The following is a 23,207-nucleotide window of genomic DNA, read 5'->3' as shown; positions in this document are numbered from 1 at the left end:
TTTTCATCTTGTTATGCCAGGTAATGTTCGTAATTCTCAAGGTTAGTCTTGATTCTGCTGAAAACATGGAAGAGAGGAATGGTGCCATATGGAGGAGGGAGGGGAATTTTTTTTTTTCATCAGTACAGTGCATTACCATTATAATAAAGTCCTTGGGACTAGCAGTTTTCTTATGTTATATCAAAAATTTCATTATAACCCAACAAGTATAGTACATGAAGAAAACACACAAATCCTGTGTACATATGTTTTTTGAATACTCGTATGCTGAAAAGCAATGTTAAAGGGGATGGCTAGTAACTGATCAGTGGGAATCAGTGGGAATGCTGGGGGATGATTGTTCTAATCCTTGTGGGATTCATTTAAGAGTACATTATATATCTATTGTTGTGTGAAAACTATTTGCTTCAGAACGGTCTCATAGCACCTTGAGTATCTTTTTTAGGTAGAAATGTGCGCTTTATAAGAGTCTCACTATTATTATTATCATCATATTCAAGTAATGTGCAGTTTAATGCCCCGTCACTGTACAGGCATGCTAACCTGGAAACATTAAACTGCACATTACTTGAATATGAGACCATTCTGAAGCAAACAATTTTCACACAATAGATATATAATGTACTCTTAAATGAATCCCACAAGGATTGGAACAATCATCCCCCAGCATTCCCACTGATTCTCACTGATCAGTTACTAGCCATCCCCTTTAAATATGTTATTTCATTCATTTCGTTTCGATTTTAAACGGAAGAGAGAGCACAAAGACGTTTGTACTTTCATGCTCAGTTTGAAAAGACATGAATGAATAGTGACGATTTGGTTACAGTCATTCAAAAAGCTTGTTGCTCACAGTTTTGTTATTTTGAAGGCTAGTTAATCTAAAAACATGAGGTTCTTATTCGAAAGTTTTTTAGTCTGACAAAGAAAATAGGTTTGTCATTCCGATTTATCACAAAATAAAATAAATATAAGGTTTGTTGTTCTTGAAAAACGTTATTCCAAAGGTTCGTTAATATGAAATCAAATATAAGGTTTGTAATTTGTTTAGTAGGCCTCCTGTTTACTTTTACTTTCAGATTAACGTACGTCATTTCATTTTCCAATTCATAAACCTTCAGAATCACAATTATGATTTCTATCCTTTTTGGATTAAGGAAACTTCATAATAACGAATCTTATTTTTCAGATTGATGAACCTTAGGAATAATGAATCTTCACAGTAATGCCATGCAATGTTGTTATAATGAACCATATTCTGTTGCTGAAAAGCTTCATCTCATCGGAATGTCAACTGTTTAAAAGTTCATTTTGTCACAATCAGTTGCAATTTACCTGTTTGATTAGACTTTTGCCTACTGGACCTGTAGGCTTATTCAGATCGATTGTTGTGAGAGTTGTTTTCCCACTAGCTGATGTAGCTGGCGCACTCCGATCTGAGAGAATGGGATCGTATATTGAGGAAAGTGAGTACCCTGTATTGCCCCAGGTCTTGGTTGAAAGTTTTTCCTTGTTATTTGTGAATGTGGATAGCTTCTCTTATCCATTGTGACGTTTTTACAGAGTCTCTGGCTAGGATGGAACACTTTCTCCAGCTGATGTATGTGGTGATTTTCACTGGCCACGTGGCCACTGATTTCCGACTTGGGCATATGAGAGGAGGGTTCCTTCCTTTTCCCTCTTGTGAAATAGGATGCGCTATCTGCATTCACCTCATTTTTGATCATTTTTTTCTGGTCCAAATTTCCTTGCTGTTTCTGCAATTGTAGGTTTTCTCACAGTTACCACAAGGAATCTGGTAGACTACCCCCTCTTAGTCATCGATGGATTTTTTATCTTTAGGGTGTAACAAAATGTTCCTGAGTTTTGTGTCTAGCTTGATCGCTGTGGAAATGTGGCATTTCTGATAGATCCTTTGCAAGGCTTTAGCAATGTCCTTTGCATATGGGATGGTTACCAGTTTCCTCCTCTGACTCGTTTGTTTGGTCTGTGGATTCTTCTTGGTCTGCTTTCCCATCCTTTTCCCTTGGGTTTTCTTGAAAGACCAGCTGGGGTATCCACATTTCTTGAGAGAGGACTGAATGTCTTTTTCTGCTTTCAAGTCTTCCTCTTCAGTGATGATAGAGTGTGCCCTATCCATGAGGGTATGGATAACCCCTAATTTTTGGTGGAGTGGATGGTATGACTTCTAGTGCGCCGCAGTATGATTAGCGCTACAGCTGCTGAATTAGAAGTATGTCTGCAACAGACCGCAATATATGCCATTGTACGTCGAAAGATCTAGCACATCTCGAGCTCAACGAAAATCTGCGTACGTGCGTACCGTGAAAATCCTTCACACTACATACTAGGATCTTAGATCTAACGTTAGTACTCATATCGACATGGATAATCTGACACAGAGGATTTTCTGCAGTGCCAGTGGGACTGTCCAAGGTGAAGGTTGTGTTTTGTATACATTGTTTGAAGTCTTGTATGTTACGTGTAGGATCAGCTTTGTAAAGAATAGATCGTGAGTCTACATGTCAAAATTCTAGACCTAGCAGACGCTCTAGTCTACAGTGTACGGTAAGTACAAACAACCCGCTGTAACGTCACTTAGGCCTATTGCCCCTTGGTTAAAAAGATTTTACTGTCGTACTCGGTGCTATGGAATTAAACTCTTTACTTTACTCTTTGCAGATTTATGAAAACTTAAAGTTGATTTGGGAGGAAGTTAAAGATGATTTTTACTTCGGGTCTCTTGATAAAACGGACTTGAAGTTGATTTGGAAGTTAATCATTGATTAATGGACTTAGAGTTGATTTGAGAGGTTAATCATAGATTATCTTGACTTAAAGTTGATTTTATCTTTTGATAAAATGGGGCCCTGAAGTCTGTCCTGTGAAGCCCTTCCTGAAGCCTGTCCTTTCAACCTAGACCTGGGACAATACTCACTTTCCTCAATATACGATCCCATTCTCTCAGATCAGTGTGCGCCAGCTACGTCGGCTAGTTGGAAAACAACTCTCCCACAGTGACCATATCGATCTGAAGAAACCTACAGATCCAGTAAGTAAAAGTCTAATCAAACATGTAATTTGCAACTGATTGTGACAAAATGAACTGATTTCCAACTGAACCATATTCCATTTTGAAGTTTGGAAGAACTCACCATCGAATCATGAACCTTATTATATTTCAGATTAACATAACAGTCTGACCATTAATACATGGATATGTCGGGACTGGCGCTCACCTGGGATAAGGGGTTTGGCCAGATATGGGAGACTCAATGGTTAAAACATGCAGCTGCCAACCACCGGTAATGGCAGCTATAGTCAGATTCCTTATGTTTGAATTTTAACTTTTGTTGGAGTTTTGTGGAACTACACATTTCTTGGACATGGTTGAGTAATCGGAAACTACAATGTTTCCATTTGCATCATATACGGCTGCCATCTTGGATTTTACGAAATGGCCACCATGAATAATGTTTTCGTTAATATATCTCAACTTTTAAGTGACATAGAGCTTCAATTTTGACACTAAACTACCATTTTCTAGGCCAAAGAATTGAATGTTCCTATTTGCAAGTGTGTGAAGACATTTCCTACACGTGCAGTACTTGCAAATACTAACTAATTATGCAATGGATATGTGGTATAATCTTATAAGGACTGCAGTTAATAAAATGTGAATTGTGCATGTGTTTGTGTGCGTATCAAGACATGTCTGCCTGTGTTTGCATGTGTCTTCATTGCATGATATCCTTTTTTGGTAATAACATCACTGCATCTTGTTACTTAATGAGGTTTATTTCATTTTTTAGTTACGAACCTTATTTCATCTTTGGCTTAATGAACCTTATTTCATTTTTTCGGATTAACAAACCTTTGGAATGGCAAACCTTTGGAACAGCAAACCTCATTTTGTTTTTGCATTGATAAATATTTCATTTTCAGATTGAGGATTCTTAGAAATAACATACTTTATTACCTCCGCCAAGGAAGGAGGTTATGTTTTTTGTTACCGTTGGTTTGTTCGTTAGTTAGTCAGTTAGTTAGTTTGTCCGTGTACAAAATAACTCAAAAAGTACTTAACGGATTGGGATGAAACTTGCAGGAAAGGTTGAGAGTGACACAAGTACCAAACAATTAACTTTTGGTAGTGATCCGAGAATTTTGGGGGAAATTTATGAAGGATTTTTGATATTTTGGCAGGTAGGGTCAATGAACTTAGGAGTTCAGGCTGCGCGAACATGTATTTGAGGTTTGATGCGCGCACTAAAGTGCGTGCTCTAGTTTCTGCTAGGGCGAGGCGTGCCGTGCAGCTGAGGGTTTATGATGTAACAAAGGCTTCTATATTGGGAAATCGGGCGACTTTCAGCACACAATGCTATCCGTATGGGTGGAAATCACTGATATCTCTATAGAAGAACAAGATCAGTGGTGGAAATGAACTGCATGCTTGGCGGAGGTCTGCGCTCTCAGAGTGATTTTCTAGTTTCATTTTTTTTTATTAACAAACCTTTGGAATAAAAAACCTTAATCAACATTCACATGAACGAACCTTTAGAATAATGAACCTTTGTAGTATAGAACTGTAACCATTATGACGTTGCTATACCATTAGACCATGGACCTACCACACACATGGACTATGTATGAATGGAGGTCTTTCTTTGATCCCATTATCACTGCTGCCACCTGATTATGTGCATCTTAATGAGTACATTCAGGTGCTTGGACAATGACAATTGTGTAATCATGGGTCATCACTGACAAAAAGAACCGTTTCCCCATTTTGGTATTATTTGGCTGAGATGCCTTTTCAGACTCAACTGCCTTGGAATAAACACCAATGATGGGTGGGGAGCAGCAAATCTCAGACCATGACAAATTTTGTTTTACAAAATTGGTAATGACTAAAGTGGACACTTGTGGACATGCATGCAACATTACATATTAGTACGACATAAATGGGTCTACCATTACTGTTGATGGTCAATCTGAAAAAAAGTGCAAAAATGGGAAAAATTAGATTACAAATAAAAATCAACCTGCCAAAATATTTTTTCTCATGTAAAGTATGCACATTTTCAAAATGAAATTGCTTGAGCGATGATTTCCCAATAAACACTAAATTGCACATTACCGGTATGCATTTTTTATTTAAGAGAGTCATCTTTTGCACATGTAGTTTTCAGATTGCTCAAAATGACGTATTGTTTTCATCTAGGCTATCATTGGTGATGATGGGATCAAAGCTGAAGAGTTTGTTTGAAATACTGTTGCCCCCTCCCCCCACTTTTGAAAATGCCATGAGTTTAACATTGGGATCTTTTCATTAAATGGTGGAAAATTTAGTATAATGTTGGGTTTACATAACACAGTGGAAAAATGGTTGGGATGATATCACACTGAAATATGGTGGAAAATTGATTGGTATAATGCTGGTCTACGATTGGGATAACGTCATAACACAGTGGAAAAGTGGGTGGGATAATGGAATAACATTGGGTTAATGTCATAACATGGTGGAAAATTGGTTATTACTAGGTGTTACAATAAACATTTCCCACTTTTGATCCTTAATAGTTCAAAAACTATACATCAGATAACACTGTCATTGATATGAGTAATAGCTGAAAAGTGTACAATTTAGTTGGAGGTGAATTGAATTTGAGGGTAAGAATCAGTTTTGTTAAGTCCATGATTAATTGTAAAGTTAAGTTCCAGATTTTGGTCAAATTTTAACCCTCTGTACTTAAAAGTGAACTCTACACAAAAACCAATGCTGTGTATTTGAGTGTGTGCTCACAGTGACCCTGAACAATACACATGAATACCACAAATACCACCCTTTCAGACCTTTGCTGATTAGGCTCTGGACTCTTGCTCCAAGGCACATGAATACAATATTAATAATTCATGATGGATTGCCCTGAGCACTGCTAGTCTGAATTCATGGTAAAGGGTAAAATTTTTTCCCCCTTAAAAAAAAAAAAGGACATGCTTTCATGTGATTGCATACACTACATTTCAGAATGAATAAAGACTAGCTCTGATAGTGGAATTTCTCATGAATATGTATGTAATGGAGCATTCCAATCCTGGCCATTGTTCAGGACCATTATCAGGGTGTTAACCACATACTCCCATACACACCAATTGACAACTGTGCAAAATTACAATTTTGTACAGAGGGGTGAAAACAGAGCAAAAATTGAAACCAAATTTAAAAATAAATCTTGAATTTGATGAAACTGCTTTATGCTATCATTTTTAAATTACCTCCAACAAAATTGTACACTATTCAGCTACTGCTCATATCAATGTCAGTGTTATCTGATATATAATTTTTGAACTATTGAGGATCAAAAGTGGGAAATGTTTTTTGTAACGCGTAGTATAACGTTGGGACAATGTCATAACAAGGAATATTTCGAACAAGCATTCATTTTACCATTTTTCAAAGTTGATACACATTTGGCTGTCTTATGAAATCGCCTGATATACAACTTGTACAGAATACACTTGTGAAGGTTTACCATTTAGACACTTTGATAGAGTATGCTGAGTAACTTGTCATTAATCCACTTTGTTGATTTCTAGATTACATTGTGTTGACTCCTCGTGAATGGAATGATCTAGTTTCCGGCGTTTTGCAAAGTGTTCAATCCTGTTCTGCAGACTTTCTGGAATGAATGATAAACAACAAAAACAAAACATTGGCATAGTGTAAGGGGAACAGGAAGCAAAATAATGAATTAAGGTTAATCATGAAAAAATACCTAGAATGTTCTGAAATATTGAAAGAAACTCCATGTGGCTACCAATACATGTACATTAAAGCATACTTGTCACAGAATTTGAAAAAAAAAAATGGATTCACATGTTAAAGGTATTAGCCCACATTTGTAAACCTGCAGCAATTGGTCTCATATTTAGCATGGAGTTTGGGTATGATTGCAGTAACACCTGTGCAAAATTTCGTTCCAATTAGTCCATTACTTTCATAAAAATAAATGAAAATGCACCGTAATCCGTATGCATGCGTATAACGCTCGCTAGCTCCGGTCCACGTACGTGTTACATGTACAATGTACGTAGCTATAGCCCGCGCTCGTAATTCGATTTTGGGTCGGGTTGACCCGGTTTGAAAATTGATTTTAAAATGATGATTTTCTCTCTTTTATCGAATGGTATAGACAAAGAGCGACAGGTGAGGTATGTTACTGTTATAACTTGTACTTGAAGTCATATTGGACCTGTTTTATGCAGTTTTGATTTTCGTGGGTTTGCAAATGTGGGCTAGTACCTTTAAACCTGTTGCTTGTTGCATCCCTTGCATGCAATCAAATGCTCAGAAATGTCTATATTGTGCATAATCATTCAAAGTAATCTCTGAATCAGCCCAACATTAGATATAGAATTTTACAAACCCAGAAAAAAGTTATTACAACCTAATTTACTATTTTGCTGTAGTTGAAATGATTTAAATAATAGACTTCAGGGTGGTCCATAATTTGAAATTTGAGTATGTTGCAAGCTCCAAATGTAAGTACATTATGAAAATTTATGTGTGTGGAGCCCTTGTCCTTGTGGTCAGGGTCCACGGCCCGCTTAAGGGCCCTGGAAGCTCCTGGGTTCTAGATGCTCTCTGTTGCTATCTGAGCTGTATTTTGCATGTTTTTTCTTGCATTTGAGATACAGGGAAATTACTATATTCAATACAATTTATTTGCAAACTACATGATTATTAATTTCAAAGGTAATGATGACTACATTTTGTCTTCAGCGCTGCATGCAGTTGCAGTGGAATGATTTATAGGTCTTATATTTGAGTCAGCTAAGGAGTGATGTGTCTGAAGAAAATCATAAATACAATTCACTCATGGAAACTTGTACTACTTCCTACTTGTCTTCCTGATGTTTTCTTTTCACATGCAGGCGCGCACAGCAGTAAAATGTATGAGCTTCTTTCAGCTTCATTTCCAGGAAGTTAATTGGCAACTCAATGAGAGAAATCTTTGCCCCAATCAGTGTGATAGAGTACCTTCTTGCGAACACTTGTACTTGTACCCGTATCTGTCCTGTTAAATTATACAATCGTCAAATTGGTAATGCAGAGAGAGAGAGGCGCACAAGAATATTATCACTAGCTATAGTTGGGATCGATATGCAATTTTCCAGAGAGGAAGCACTGGTAAAGTGTGATGATTTCCACGAGCGAATTTAGCTAAATTTTTATGCCTCCACCACAAAGTGGTGTTGGAGGCATTATGATTTCGGGTTGTCCGTAAGTCTGTCCTTCCGTCCGTAATCAATTTTGTGGACAGCATACCTACAAAAACGATTTGAAGTATCCTAATGAACTTGGCATGTATATGTATGAGTGGGCAAAGTTGTGCCTATCAACTTTTAGGTGCACATGCTCAAGGTCCATGCTCCCGGGAACAGCACTGGGGCAGGTGCTTGAGGGAATCTAGGGAGTGGGCCAGCAGGCGCATCACTTCCTTGTTGAGGGTCTGCTCTCAGTGGAGATGTCACCCTCGAGATAAGAAGTCCACAATCAGGTTGTCCACCCCTGGGATGTAAGATGCTACTGGTGTGACACCATGACTGTGGCAACAGTGCCACAGCTGAGCACTGAAAGCATTTAGCTGGGCAGAGCATGTGCCCCTCTGCCTGTTGATGTAAGCCACAACTGTGGTATTGTCTGTGTGCAAGAGCACAGTGCTGCCTGACACCCCTGTGGGAAAAATTCATGGATAAGAGCACTGCCAGCATTTCACAAATGTTGATATGCAGGGAGACAGCTGAGCAGGGCCAAGCACCACTGGAGGTTCTCCCTCAGCAGTGACCACCCCAACCCAGTAACAAGGCGTCCACTGTGATCGTGACCATGGCTTGCCCTGAGAGAGGAAGGCTGGTGAACTCCACTTCTGCAGGCAGGGCATGTTGACCTGGCAAACCCTCTGGGGATATCAATAATTGCACCAAGAAAGGTGGGGTATTGTGTGGGAGTCAAGTCTGACTTCTCCCAGTTTGTGATCAGTCCTAGCTTCTCCACAGTGGACAGAAGGAAGCTGAGATGCTGGGCGACGCAGCCTGGGGACTCAGTGTCACCCATAACCAATTGTCTATGTAGCAGTAAACATGCAGGCCTTGAAGTTGGAGGTAGCCCATTATGCATGTGGATATCCACTTGAAGAGCTGAAGGGCCGGCTTCAGACCATAGGCAGGGAGCAGTAGCGATATGTTTTTCCAGCAAAGGAAAAAAATTAAGGAAGTTTCTGAAGGGATGCACTATCAGTACATGAAGGAATGCATCCTTCAGGTCTATGAAAACTGTTTATTCCCTTGGGTGGAGCAGGGGAGAATGGAGGAGAGGGTTTTCATGCAAAAGGATGTGATGCCTACACACTCGTTGAGTCGCTTGAGGTTTACAATCATATGGTAATTGCCCAAGCCCCAGGGGATGAGATAGGTGATATGCACAATCACCTGTCGTCTGTGATTTTCTCTATTGCCCCCTTGGACAGCAGGGAGGAGATCTGTGCTATTGCCTGCTGCCCGAGGGATGGGGGGGGGGGGGGGGGGGGCTATTATGTGCGTGATGTACGTATGACAAAATAAACCTGTGAACCTGGAGCGAAGGGCAGGCAAGAACCATGCAAATGGTATTGCTTAAAGATACAGTGAAACCCCGTTATAACGAGTTCGGTTATAACGAGGAACCGCTTATAACGAGGTGATCGCGTCAGTCCCGTTTTAGTTTGCGTGTAAACCTATGGCAGAACGAATCTGTTACAACGAGTCCGGTTATAACGAGATTCCGGTTATAACGAGGACAATTTCGGTGCATCATGATAAAGAAAAACATAAGCAATTTGATCAGATATAACGAGGTTCCATTTCTTGCCGCTTTCAAACACGCGATAAACAAAACATTGAAAACCAAATTCACCCTATCTGTCTTTTTCCCGTTCTGCAGAGAACCGTTCCTTCCAAGTTTTCTTCTAAACCACGCAATGATGACACAGGAATACCTTCCGATGTTCCTACTAAGTTATTGAACATAATCATTCAATTTTCTTTTTCGCGAGATATGCGTGCGTGATAATAGGTCAGACCACAGCGCAACGAGAAAAAAAAAATTCATGAAATCATCGCATTCCCGCTGGGCACCAACAGCGTAAAATACCTCACAAGTTACGGTAAACAACGCATGTATGAAATCATCGTGATCTCGCCGGGTGACAGTAGCGTAAAAATAGTTGAATAACGCATGTTAACCTACTTAATCGGTGTTCAGAAAAAGAAACAAAAGCATTTAACAGTTTAAGAGATCTGAGTTTGTTCATTATCACAATTTTAATACTGCATTTCACAATGAAGATTTGTCTTTCTTTCAGAATGGTCTATATACGAGGTACAGATTTGCGTAAAAAGGATCACTACCTTTCAAATTCAATCCTGTCGCATATTTTTCAAGAACGGATGTACAAAACGCGAAGAGATTTTCGCAGTAAACAACGCATGTATGTTACCCTATTTTCGCTGGTGTTTATAAAAACTTACGAATTTTATATTATCTGATATTTAAGTGTTCATTGTCATTTTACTCTGTATTTCACAAACAAAAACGTATCATTCTTTCAGAATGGTTCAACACAAGAGGAAGAGATAGGTGTAGAAAGAATCCTGAATATAATATAGGCCTACTTCTCAAGAACATATAATGTGCAACTGTGGGTATATGACGTCGTGCTCGTTTTTCTTTGTTTTTGATGCGTACGGTTATAACGAGGTAATATTGCCGGTCCCACGGACCTCGTTATAACAGGGTTTCACTGTATTTGCAAAGAAGGGTATTCTTCACTAGTCTTTTTAAAGTATGCTTTGATTGGCACCGTCGTACTTCATGAGAAAGAGAATTCCAGATGTCAGGACGTGCATGTCGTATGGATCGATGGGCAAGGGCAGTTTTTGGATTTTCTAGGTGCATGTTTGTCGAGGTTCTGGTTGAATAATTATGAACAGCCGAATTAAAACGAAACATGTTTAACAGGTTGGTGGGGAGTTCTTGGGAATGGAATCTATACATAAAGACAGCACTTTGGAGGTAATGAATGTCGTAAATGGATAGTGTACACAATTGAAAAAACAATGGGTTTGCATGAGACCTGTAATCTGAGTTCGTGCAAATATGGACAGCTTTTTTCTGAAGGAGAAGCAGTGAGTTGAGTTTAGTCTTCTGACAAGCCCAAACGATATTGCAGTAAGAAATATAAGGCAGAATAATGGAATTATAAATGGTGAACAACGTAGAGCTTGATATGTATGGTCTGAGTTTGTACAATGTTCCAACTCCACGTGCTACAGAAGTCACAACATTGGCAATATGCAGATTCCAGTTCAAGTTGTCATAGTTATCGTAATGCCTAAAAACTTCATACTTTCTTTCTGTTCAATTTTCATGTCATCTATAATAATATCAAAATGAATGCCACTGTTTATTGATCATTGACTTTTGAACTGTATAAAATTTGTCTTTTCTACATTTAATGATAACTTATTGCTTCTGAACCATTCGGAGACTTTGGGTAATTCTGTAGTCATAGTGTCAATGAGACACTAAAGATTATGATCAGAAAGAAATTCATTTGTATCGTCTGTAAATAAAATGAAATGAAGTACATGTGTAAAGAGGATGAATTACAAATATCATTAATGTGTATAAGAAATAACAAAGGCCCCAGGACTGAACCTTGGGGAACCCCACATTTGATTGGTAATACATCAGAGTGAAGGTTATTATAGATAGTATATTGTTTTTGGTCACAAAGATAGTTTTTAAACCAAGAGGAGTTCCTTGTATACCATAGACATTTATTTTTTCTAACAATATACTATGATCAATGGTATCAAAAGCTTTACTAAGGGCCATAAATACTCCAAGTGCATGTTCTTTCTTAGACAATGAAATGGAAATCTTATCACAGAGTTCAACAAGAGCTATGTCTGTTGAGTTGTGTTTCCTAAAACCATATTGACAAGACGTATGGAAAGTTATTTTATATCAGAAAACCGTACAGTCTGTTATATACAATTCTTTCCAGAACTTTTGACAAACTAGAGAGAATAGATATAGGACGGTAATTGCTTATAAAGGAAGCATCTTCTTTCTTACGAATAGGTATAACTTTGGCAAGTTTCATTTTACTTGGAATAACACCAGTACTTAGTGATAAGTTGACAATATGAGTAAGTGGGGTAACAATATTCAAAACTGCTTTCTTTAAAAGATTATTACTTATATCATCATGACTTACTGAATCACTACATTTGAGCAAATTAACAACTTGAATGATTTTACTATATGTTGCTGGAACAAAAAATATAGAAAACTCGTGAACATGGGGTTTCCAAATAATACCTAAAATCTACCTTTGTGCTTGGCACCTTTGAAGCTTGATTAGGTCCAATATTTACAAAATATGTATTAAAAACATTTGCTATATCTATTGATTTATGATATGCATGATATCCATGTCTCAAACTATTTTGGGTTGTTGATTCTTTTGAACGACCAAGTACATCATTTATAATTTTCCATGTATCTGAAAAATTACCATTTACATTCTCGATTTTAGAAGCGAAATATGATTTCTTATACAAATGAATAACAGATGTTAATTTATTCCGATAAACCTTATATATATTTATATTACTCACAGTGGGATTTCTAATACTCATTCTATAATACATATTCCTCTTTCTTATTGAATTCAGTATTCCTTTAGTTATCCAAGGCTTAATTCTATGTTTACGTTTACATTGCCTTTTAACTTTGGGTATATTTTTGTCTAAATAATACTGAAAACATGTCATAAAAACATTAAAGGCTTCATCCACATTTTCTTCCATCAATACACTGTCCCAACGTTCATAGCTGAGATCAATATTCAAATTTGCTATTTTCTCAGAGGTAAATTTATGAGTCAATTGGGTTTCTGTAGTGTTGAGTTTGCTTTGCTGCTTCATCTCAGAAAAGACTGTAAATATAGGTAGGTGGTCTGATATACCAGAGTAAAGAATACCTGATGAGGAGAAAGTGCGGCACATGTTGGTAAATATATTATCAAGAAGAGATGTTTGTTATGTAATTCTAGTCGGATTATCTATAAGTGGTTCAAAAGAATTGGAATATAAATTATTTACTAATTGAATAGATACTCGATCATTTGATAGTAAATCAATATTAAAATCACCAACAACATGAACATTTTCATTCTCTCTACAAACACATGATAATATCGAATCAAACTCTTGCAGAAAATTACCATTTACTGATAGGAGGTTTACAGACTACTCCAATAATACCATTTCTACTGTTTACATGTTCAACCTCAATACATAAGGACTCTGCATTAAAATTACCCTGGGAAAAACAAACATTAGGTCTCAGCTTAAATGACAGGGAATTGTTAACATACAATAAAACATCGCCTCCTTTACCATGCTTTCTATTGTTACGGAGAAGTTTATAATCACTGATATCAAATAATGGAGGTGAGTGTTTATGAAGCCACATTTCAGTAATGGCAATTATTGAGAAAGAATGTGATAAGGTGGTAACATATTAAACATTTCAAAGTGTTTTGAAAGACTACGGACGTTCAGGGGCCCGTTGCATAAAAGTTACTATTATGGTAACTTTGTCATCCAATGGTAACTACCATGGCAACAATACTCAACAGCAAATCAAAAGCAAGAATTCCATGGAAGTTACCATTGGATGGCAAAGTTACCATAATAGTAACTTTTATGCAATGGGCCCCAGATGTAATATACCGAAATTACAATTATTTCTGAAACGTTCAGAAAATTCATGAGGTAAATAGTATTTGCAAGTGTTTGCATGGTTAGCACCTTCATTTAGATTGTCATCCATATCCATTTGTATTCATACACAAGGTAGGCAAGTACACATAAGCAGCAGGTCTATGGAGTACAAAAGGGTGAATTGTGTCATGATACATTGTTTCAGGTAAGTGATGTAGAGTAAATAAGAAAGAAAGAAAGAAAGAAAAAAAAAAGTACAAATTACTGGTAACTTCGAACCGACTACAAACTAAATAGAGTAGTCAGGTGTATGACAGAGGTTGATTATGAAGCAAGATAAACATCGACTCTCGGTCGATACAAAGGTATATATTACATAACAGTACATTGCAGGCGAGAGGAGGGAGATAGGGAGGGATTTGATGATAGTGATGCAAGAGGAGAATGAGGAGAGAGAAAGGAGCAAGGCATTTAAAGGCAGTTTCAAATAATCGACATAAATCGCAGAACTTTCATAATAATCAATCATCGTTATATACTTGTACATACATTTCAATGCTCTCTAGTTTGATGACTGGAAGGTGTAGGGGAATCCAGTACGGCTTCGCAATTTGTCTGCGAAGAAGCAGAGCTTGACATTGTTCCAGTACAGATCCTGCACAGCTTTGGACCACTTCCTCTTCTTGATGAGATCGTCCAGTGTCAGATCGTCCGTCATGTAGTACGGCTCGTCTGCTAACTTTTCACGCTGGTTTTTTCATCAGGTGGGTCATGTTACGGTACGACAGGGTCTTGAGAAGATGTGTCTGGGTTTACCTTGTGCCGACTTTCCGTCGCGATGAGCTCTTTCAACTCTGACGTCGCAAGCGAATTTCTCCTTGAGAATGCCTTCCACAAGGGCGATGCAGTCTTCATCGCTGGATTCTGGTATTTCCACAATGCGAATGTTGTTGCAGCGAGAAAATCTCTCTTTTGTTGATGGCCGAGTTGTGCTTGGCGACTTCATACGGGAGATCTTTCACTACCTTCCCAAGCTCTTCTACTCGTTTCTCCAGGTGTGAATTTTTCTCCTCCATCTCTGTGACTCTCCTGCTTTCAAACTCAATCACTGACCCGAGCTTTGATTCCACCAGCTGCATGCTTTCAAGAAGAGATTCCACTGCTTTTCTAATCATTGGCTCAAAGTTCTTTGTCGCTTCCTCAAAGTAGCAAGCAAGCCCTTCATGTGTGACCTCAATCTCTTTGTACTCATTTCTGGCCGGAATGTCAGGGATGGGTATTGGCGTTTGTGTTGGAGCGGTCTTCGGGCGGACACCTCCCCCGGTAGGGCTGGCGGGTCGAGCTCCGTCTGTCCCGTTGGTTCTACCTGGTGTTGTTGTCTTGGGAGCTGACGAGGCTGTTTTGGGCCTCAAAGTACACTTAGCGTCCTGCTTTACCTTTCTAGGTAACCTATCTCTTTGATAGTTGTTCATAATGATGTCAAAGGTGCCCGAAGTATGTATCCAAAGGTATCCAAAGGGTAATAATATTCAGTAAGCTTCGGAGAGTAGATGAAGTTGCGTGTTACTCAGTAGCAGCCATATATTTTTTTATTTTTTTGAAATATATTAACAAACTTTTTCTGTTAACATTGCCAAATACCAGGCTTGCTGTCAGGTGGATGCACTGGCAGGCACCATTTATGAATAATCATAGCATTACAGATGCTTATCTCAGTGAAATTGAAAACCAACCTGTCCCTCGGTACAAATGACCTTTTTCTGCTCTTGCTCAAACTGGAACCCCAAACTGGCTTATTCCTCATTGCTAGACAGGCATCATATTCATTACCCTTCTGAGCCTCCACTCAATAGCCAGTGATGGTTGTGATTCCTATTAGCAGCAAGTACTGCATGTCTATTCAAATAAATTAATAAATAATTTCTTTGAATAAACATATTGTCAATTTGGTTTCAATATCACAATGGGTATCTACACAATATAGACTGAGAATAACAGAGGGAAGAAAATGCAACTTCATGTCTATCTGCACTTTAATAAAATGAGAATAAAATTAATCAAACAGAAAATGAAGTTCATTGGACAAATAAGGAAGAGTATTGGAATTACTCTTCATCCATACCATATGTTGTAACAAAATAATGATAGTTGTGATGACTACAAAGGTGACGATGTAAATGACGTTACCACCAAAGTAGGTTTGCATAAGAATTCCCTCAAATCATACGTATTAACCAAGTATCCTTTTGAAATGATTTGAAAGTATACTTGTACAATGATTTGGAGCTACAGGTTAACCATATTCCTTATTACTTAATTTAAAGAATGTGGAAATTAAGTACAGATTTGTGTGCAGGTAATCTGCACATTCTATAACTTAGTATGAGCAACATCACTTTTCATTACAAATGCGTAAAATTGACCCCAAAAAAAATCATGACTTTGACCATTTTATGTCAGTTCTTGGTGAAACTTCTGCAGTTCTGTGTGTTCAAGCTTACTCTTTTTGACCCCATTTACAGTGGTTGATGTAAATGCAAGTGGACTAAAATGTGCCGCCAAACCCACTTGGCTCTACTGTAGAGATCGCTGGAAAAAAAAAGTTTACATATAATGCCACAATGACGACAAAAAGAACATGCGAAAGGAAATTTCACTTGCCAGAAGCTGCTCCACAAGGAAGTGAGTGTAAACACATGAAAATGTGGGGCCGAGTACCGCCATGAAGGCTGGCCCACCACTGCACGAGGTAACACTAAAGGTGATGTGCATATAAATGGAAGATTTGATTGCTTTTACCTGCCCTGGGTCTGTCTAGAAGTGGTCTGTGGTGTTTGGATGGTAGGCAACCAGAGAGACATGTCACTTGTCTCACTGTTGTTGGTCTGGCATCACTCTCAGGAGCTGTGAAATGTTAAATGAAAATGAACATTACAGTTTATTAATCACTGCTAATGGAAATATGGTTAATAGACTAACAGAGATTGTTCTGTGTTTTTCTGAATACTTTATGTTCATACCTCGTAATTAATTCATTTTTACTTGCAGGGGGAATAACATTAACCATAACATATGTCAGTAACAAGTTGTGGAAAATAAAGTACTTTTCATAAAGAATTGAATTTTGTGGAATTTTGAAAATATTTTCTTTACACTGTATTCCTTATGTGATGTCATGAGCTGTAATAGTCTTCTCATCAAGCGATGGTGGCACCAAAACTTTAAAGACTCAGAAATATTCAATGGACGGTCCAATTTTCCTCATAGTCTACTGACATTGCTTCATTCACTCAATCCACATGCACAACTTATGGCGAGTTTCATTCCCCTGAAAAAATACAATATATATTCACTGATTGGTCAATGACCTTGCTTTATTTGTGAAACTATGCCTTTTACTCTAAGTATACATTTAATGTTTTCTGCTTGCTTGCTCTGGAATTTTCTTTATATTTCTTTTTCATATGTCTCATCCAGCAATGGCAGCACCAAAATTTAACAAGAGACCCAGAGTCTCGCGATCACCCGAGTATTGCAAGTTTACCTTCCACACATTCTTGCACACTACCTGAGAACATTGCAAACTTGGGGGGGGGGGGGAGGGGGAGAGCTTTGTCTGCTTCTATGGGGGCATGGAGTTCATATGCATATTCCATCACAATTGTTACAAGAGATCCGAGGTCTTCTGCTCAGGGGTCTCGCGATCACCCGAGTATCGCAAGTTCACCGTCCACGCACTCTTGCCGGCTCTTACCTCAGAATAATGCAAACTTGGGAGGGGGTGGGGGGCAGCTTTGAGAGCTGGGGGTATGGTTTCCATTTACATATTCTATCACAATGGTAAAAATATCTGCCAAGTATACTGTACGTAGAAAGTTTGACTATGCAGTTTGAAAAAAAAAAAAAAAGACTTGAAGCTAGGGAATATTATTTTTCCTCAATTTGGGAGGTTTGAGCCCCCTGGGCCCCCAAGGGAGCATGGTCCCCATTAGAGCAATTGAGATCATATCTCCATACGAATGCTACCTGCCATGTTTGGTAAAAATCCTTTATGGTGTATTCTAGAAGAAGATGAACATGTACAATTTTGTTGTAAGTCCCCATTTGCCCCTCCCCCACAACTAAGGGGGGGGGGACAGCACCCCCTGGTTCTGCCATGAAAAACCTTGAAACAACAGTCATCAATGTACTAACTCATAGTATCAACTTAGCTTTATCACTTCTGCTTCTCGAGAAGATTTTTAAAGATTCCTTAATTTGTGTGTGTGTGTGTGTGGGGGGGGGGTGAGTCCCCTGGGGCCCATAGGTGGGACATGGTGCCCAATCAAAAAAATTGAGATTCTATCCCCCTAGGGATGTTACCTGCAAAGTTTGGTGAAAACTCATAACAGATTTTAAAGAAGATGAAAATGTACAATTTAGGTCCCTATTGGGACCCTCCCACCCCCCTCCCCTGGGTGTCAGTGGGGGCACCCCTGATTCCGCCATGAACAAACTTGAAACTACAGTCATCAATATACTAGCTCATAGTATTTCTGCATACCTAAAAACATACCTCACTTCTGCATGCTGAAAAACATACCAGTTTTTCAGTATATTAAAGTGGAATGGTAGAAGAATATGAATTCAAAGTTTAGTAGAATTGTCGTCAATGCGCAGTGCAAAATGTATATCAAGATACTTTTCCTTTTTTTTTTTTTGTCAGCAAAATACTGACATAAGGCAAGTTGAAATGTATTGTAATGTTTTTGTTTTTGTTTTTCTTGGCCCACATGCCTACAATGCATGCCGTCAATCCCTCGTTTGAGGCGAGTCCCCAACTGGGGGTCCCCAAAGTGGGGTTCTATAGCGCTTTCAAGACTTTTCGTTTGGGAGTTGGGAGTCGAAGTCTTTGTCCATTGCAAATAAACTTTCTGCTCGGCGTGACAAACCTGGAGGCCAAGCCAGGGTTTGATGACTCCAGCAGCTGTCGTATTACGTAAGAGCATGATAAGGATATCTGCCTGTGGCAGACCATTCAAAGTGAACTCAATTTTCTCTATCCTTTCTAAAGTTTTCAATTTTATATTCTATTGAGAAATTCTATGGTCATCCATTTTACATTTCGAACGAAAAAAATTGACCCGTAAATAACGAAAATACAGGAATAAGAAGGAGAGCATTGCCAGTTTGCCGGTGCTGACAATGTGCTATTTGGCAGTGAGTTACAACGGGGAGGTGAGACTACCTCCCTGGTTACAATCAGCCTGCTGACTGGATCATTGAGAAAGAGAGAGAGAGAGAGAGGAAGGGAGAGAGGGAGAGAGAGAGTGGGGGGGGGGGGGGGGGGGAGATGGGGGAGAGACAAAATGGAATGACTGTAGTTCCGGTCACTGCAGTACAGGCATGCTCTGTCTGCATACGCTGAATGTCTACACTCACACACGTACACACACACACACGCACCATGGAGCTACATAGCCCATGCCAAAACCAAAACAATCTCCTCCTCTCGCGGTGCCCCCCCCCCCCCCCCCCCCCCCTGTGGCGCTGTGGCGATGACTGATGCTTAGATTAGGCCAGGGTCAAGAAACAGGTGTTTTATATCTTTGATTTTAAGTCATTGATTGCCAAGATATACACTGGCATTATTTACCGGGGTGTAGCCTCTTCAAACGAGAGATTTGCGTCATGGTAGGTCACTGGGATGTCTAAAATCTCTGTGTGTTACTTTAAAGCCTTACAATCGTGGCGAGTGGTTTATGTGGCACGGAGACGAACGCAACACGCTGCCTCCCCCATTCTGTATCAAATGTAGTGACCCCGAATGAGAATAGCGCTGGCTCAATGGGTCAGTGAACAACACGCTAGACTACAAGAGTTCTGTGCTACAAATTTCCTGACCCAAAATGGCTGTCCGAGCGAGCCACGAGAGCTTCCGAATGGACGCACACTCTCAGTGCGCATGCGCATGAAGAGAGGCCAAAAGAGCCACACGTCTTCTGGCCTCTCTCCTCCAATCACCGCAGCTCGCAGTCACAATGTTTGTGTATGATGCGCACACACACACACATGTGTCTCAGTGGCAGCATTATCCCACACGTTTATGGATATAGCACCAAGTCTGGTATTGCGCAATTGCATGCACAAACTTCGGTCATTCGGGAGTTTACGTACCATTAGGGATGACGATCGTCCGACTTTAAAGTTCTGGTCTAAATTTCAGTATATGAGAGGTATATGAACAGTGTATATGTTATCAACATAATATACATGTGTATATATTCTGTTTATTTTTTGAATATTGTGTAATTCTATGAATTATCCTGGACTTTGCCTTATTCTATTTTTGTTGTTGTTGTTGACATATCCTTTTTGATACAATAATGATGAGTCTTTAAAATGTTTTCGTTTTCTTTCTCTCTCTTAATCGAAATAGTTTTCTGATTAATTGATATTCCAGTTCAGAACTTGAACAGCCAATGTTTTGAAAATCGAGGTATGCTCCCAAATTACCCAACTTATTAGTCAATGTACCCAAGCCACAATTCATTATTATTAATGCAACATGCCTAAGTATATTACAAAATTGTATGCCGGTTACATTGTCACTCAGGGTGAATTGTATAGTCTGTTCTTTTTGTTCAGGATGGCATCTGCAAACGGTTGCAACCTGAAATGAACACAGTATCAGCCGTGCACTATATTCATCTCCATTCACCCAGTGGACCGGCTTTGCAGTGTATTACAAGAGGTGTAACTTGCTCAAATTTGGTGTGTGTCTTGGTCGCTAGTGTTGCCCTTGGCAACCGTGTTCTTACTCTAAATCATGTATATAGTGGCAGTTGGTAGTCCCTGAGTGTGGGTCTTGTTGGGGCATAGGGATGAGGTGATCTTTTGCTCTGCAAACTAGGGTTTGATGACAAATTTGACCAAGTGCTATCAAGAAGAATAGAATGTGTTGCACAGCCCCCTCCACCTCCCCTCTCCTCCTCTCATGGTGCCCATTTGTACTGATTGAGATCTAATCCCCCAAGGGATGCTACATGCACCTGCCAAGTTTAGTGAAAATCCATCATGGGTTTTCCAAGAAGAACATGAAAATGTATCATAATTTAGGCCCCATTCGAACTCTTCCCTGCCCCTTGCCTCAAGCTTCAAGGGGGTATCTCTGGATCTGCCACAAACAACTTGAAACAACACAACTACTTGAACTACACTCATTAATGTACTAACTCATTGTATTACGGTAACTTACGGTACATGGTAATGGAAACGTCCCATGGAAATAACAAAATTTCGTTCATGAAAAAAACATGCCTAGATGAAATTATGCTAAAAGAGTTGCCACACAACGCATTTCCGTTGAATTCATTATAAGCATCAGGGGCTAGTAGGCAAATTTGTTAAAGTTGTTGTAAGTAGTGTTCATGCATGACACTGATTCTGTTGAGATTGTTTAAAATTCCAAATGCATTGCAAATTGAATATTGACTGCGGATAGAATTCGTTGAAAGTGTCAAAACCGCTGGAAAATGAAAAGCAAAAACCGTAAGTGCGTTGGGATTTCTAACACTTTTTCTATCTATGAAAAAAAAAAAAAAAAAAATCTGTTAAAGCTCGTTAAAACCATCAGTGATGGAAAGGAAATTTGTTGAAATGTGTTAAATATGTTGTAAGAGAGCTGAACATTTCCTATGGTAGTTTCAGAATACTAACACGGCAAAGTCCATCGTGACATACAGTTAATGTAAACTTGGCGATATTTCCCCATGCCTATGTGATGGAGAATTTAATAAGCATTATTATCTTTTCTTTTTATTTCTTTTAAAGGGTGTGTACAGTTCTGGTTGAGGTGAGGATTTAGCTTTTAACGTTTTGCGAGATATTCAGAAACCACTCTATGAGATGTCAAAGGGCATGCAATTCAAAGGGGCATCAAAAGTTTATTTGATGAAAATCGGTTTTGAAATGGCCGAGATATCCAAAAATAAGGTGAAACAAAGAGATCCTAATAAAAGATGTGGCCTGTCGCCTTTTATTATTATCACTTTTTTGGATATCTCAGCCATTTGAAAACCAATTTTTATCAAATAAATGTTGAATCCTTCTTAAAATTACATGTTCTTTCATATTTCATAAGAAGTTTCTCATTATCTCATATCTCATATCTCACTTAGGAATCTTAAAAACATGAATCCCCACCTCAACCAGTACTGTACAGTCCCTTTAAAATTGTGCAAGTGAATGTAAATTCATGTCAGGCAGTTTCAAGTATCTCTAACTTCATAATAAAGTGACCGTGTTGAATACCAGTTAGTTTGTGTTTTTTTTTTCTTTTTTTTTTGTGCAAAGGTTTCATATAATATGACTTATTTCCAGTTTCCTTTGCCCTGTACTGAAATCAATAAATTGGCCAGCTATCGCTGCCACTAAGTTCTGAATAGTGCATGAGAATTTCAAATGACTGAGTGTGACTGTACGTGCTCTAAAAAGATTCTAGAGGTTTGATTTTCATCTGGCTTATGTGAAAGACCAAAGTAAAAGTAAAAATAAGGAGAGAACCTGTACCTCCAATATTGTCGCCTGAAGACTGACCATCTACTTTACTCTCTTCTTCAGTACATGGATGGGTACTTGTAATTACAGGAACAGTTGTAAGACCATCCAGCATTCGCTTGATCATGGTAGCTCTTTGAAAAGAATTGGAGAGTACAAATATTAAAGATGGGGTCCAATGGGAAACACATTTCACTTCTACCTAATATAACATAATGATGAATTCAGTAACATTAACATTAAGATTAAGATCACACACAATTTGGGGATCATTGTTTTGGCAATGCAGCAAAGATGTGTTGTGTCACACATGAAGATCCGATTCTCATTAGAATTCATGAATGACTCATGCATTGTATCTGTTATGATGGAGATAAATAATGTTTTTACCCTCAAGTTGACATATGAGAGTCATAATACAAAGTGGATGGCTCGAGGGGCTCTTCATTAAAAACACTGCATCTAAAAACACTGACAAAAAGAGAAGATTCCTTTAATATACTTATTTGTAATCTTTATTACCCAACATTCTTAACTTTTTTTCTCTCTTTTTTTTTTTTTTTACTTTTAACATTCTGCTTTTCTGATCCGCATGCTTGTACTCAATATAGTGTAGCCCTTCATTCCCTTATTGGTTTTGTGGCAACTACAATTTTTTTTTCTTTTTTATACTGAACTTCTTTACATTATGTTGTTGCATGCATGCTCTCCAGTTCATGGAATTTTGTATAACATAAAATGTCTTGGGAAATCACCAACACTGAACAACAGGAAATGTCTCTCTTGCCCTTGTGCTACAAGCTGCCCACAGAATTCTTTGTTATCAGTGAATA

At 38.6% G+C, this 23,207-nt stretch overlaps 1 protein-coding gene across 1 annotated transcript in view; it reads right to left on the bottom strand.

The window, feature by feature from the left end:
* Positions 1-6,394: 6,394 nt before the first annotated feature.
* LOC140239074 (tRNA pseudouridine(38/39) synthase-like) overlaps positions 6,395-23,207 on the bottom strand; it is a 103,616-nt gene continuing 86,803 nt past the window's right edge. The window contains exons 12-14 of the mRNA XM_072318971.1: positions 22,387-22,508; positions 16,636-16,740; positions 6,395-6,680 (exon numbers count right to left, since the gene is read on the bottom strand). Of these exons, the coding sequence (XP_072175072.1) occupies positions 6,574-6,680; positions 16,636-16,740; positions 22,387-22,508 (334 nt within the window). The 3' untranslated portion in view covers positions 6,395-6,573. The remainder of the gene's footprint in view (positions 6,681-16,635; positions 16,741-22,386; positions 22,509-23,207) is intronic.

Source organism: Diadema setosum, chromosome 15 (genome assembly GCF_964275005.1).
Source record: "Diadema setosum chromosome 15, eeDiaSeto1, whole genome shotgun sequence".
Taxonomy (NCBI): domain Eukaryota; kingdom Metazoa; phylum Echinodermata; class Echinoidea; order Diadematoida; family Diadematidae; genus Diadema; species Diadema setosum.
The sequence above is the reverse complement of the archived record's forward strand: the minus strand, read 5'-3'. Positions and strand labels throughout refer to the sequence as shown.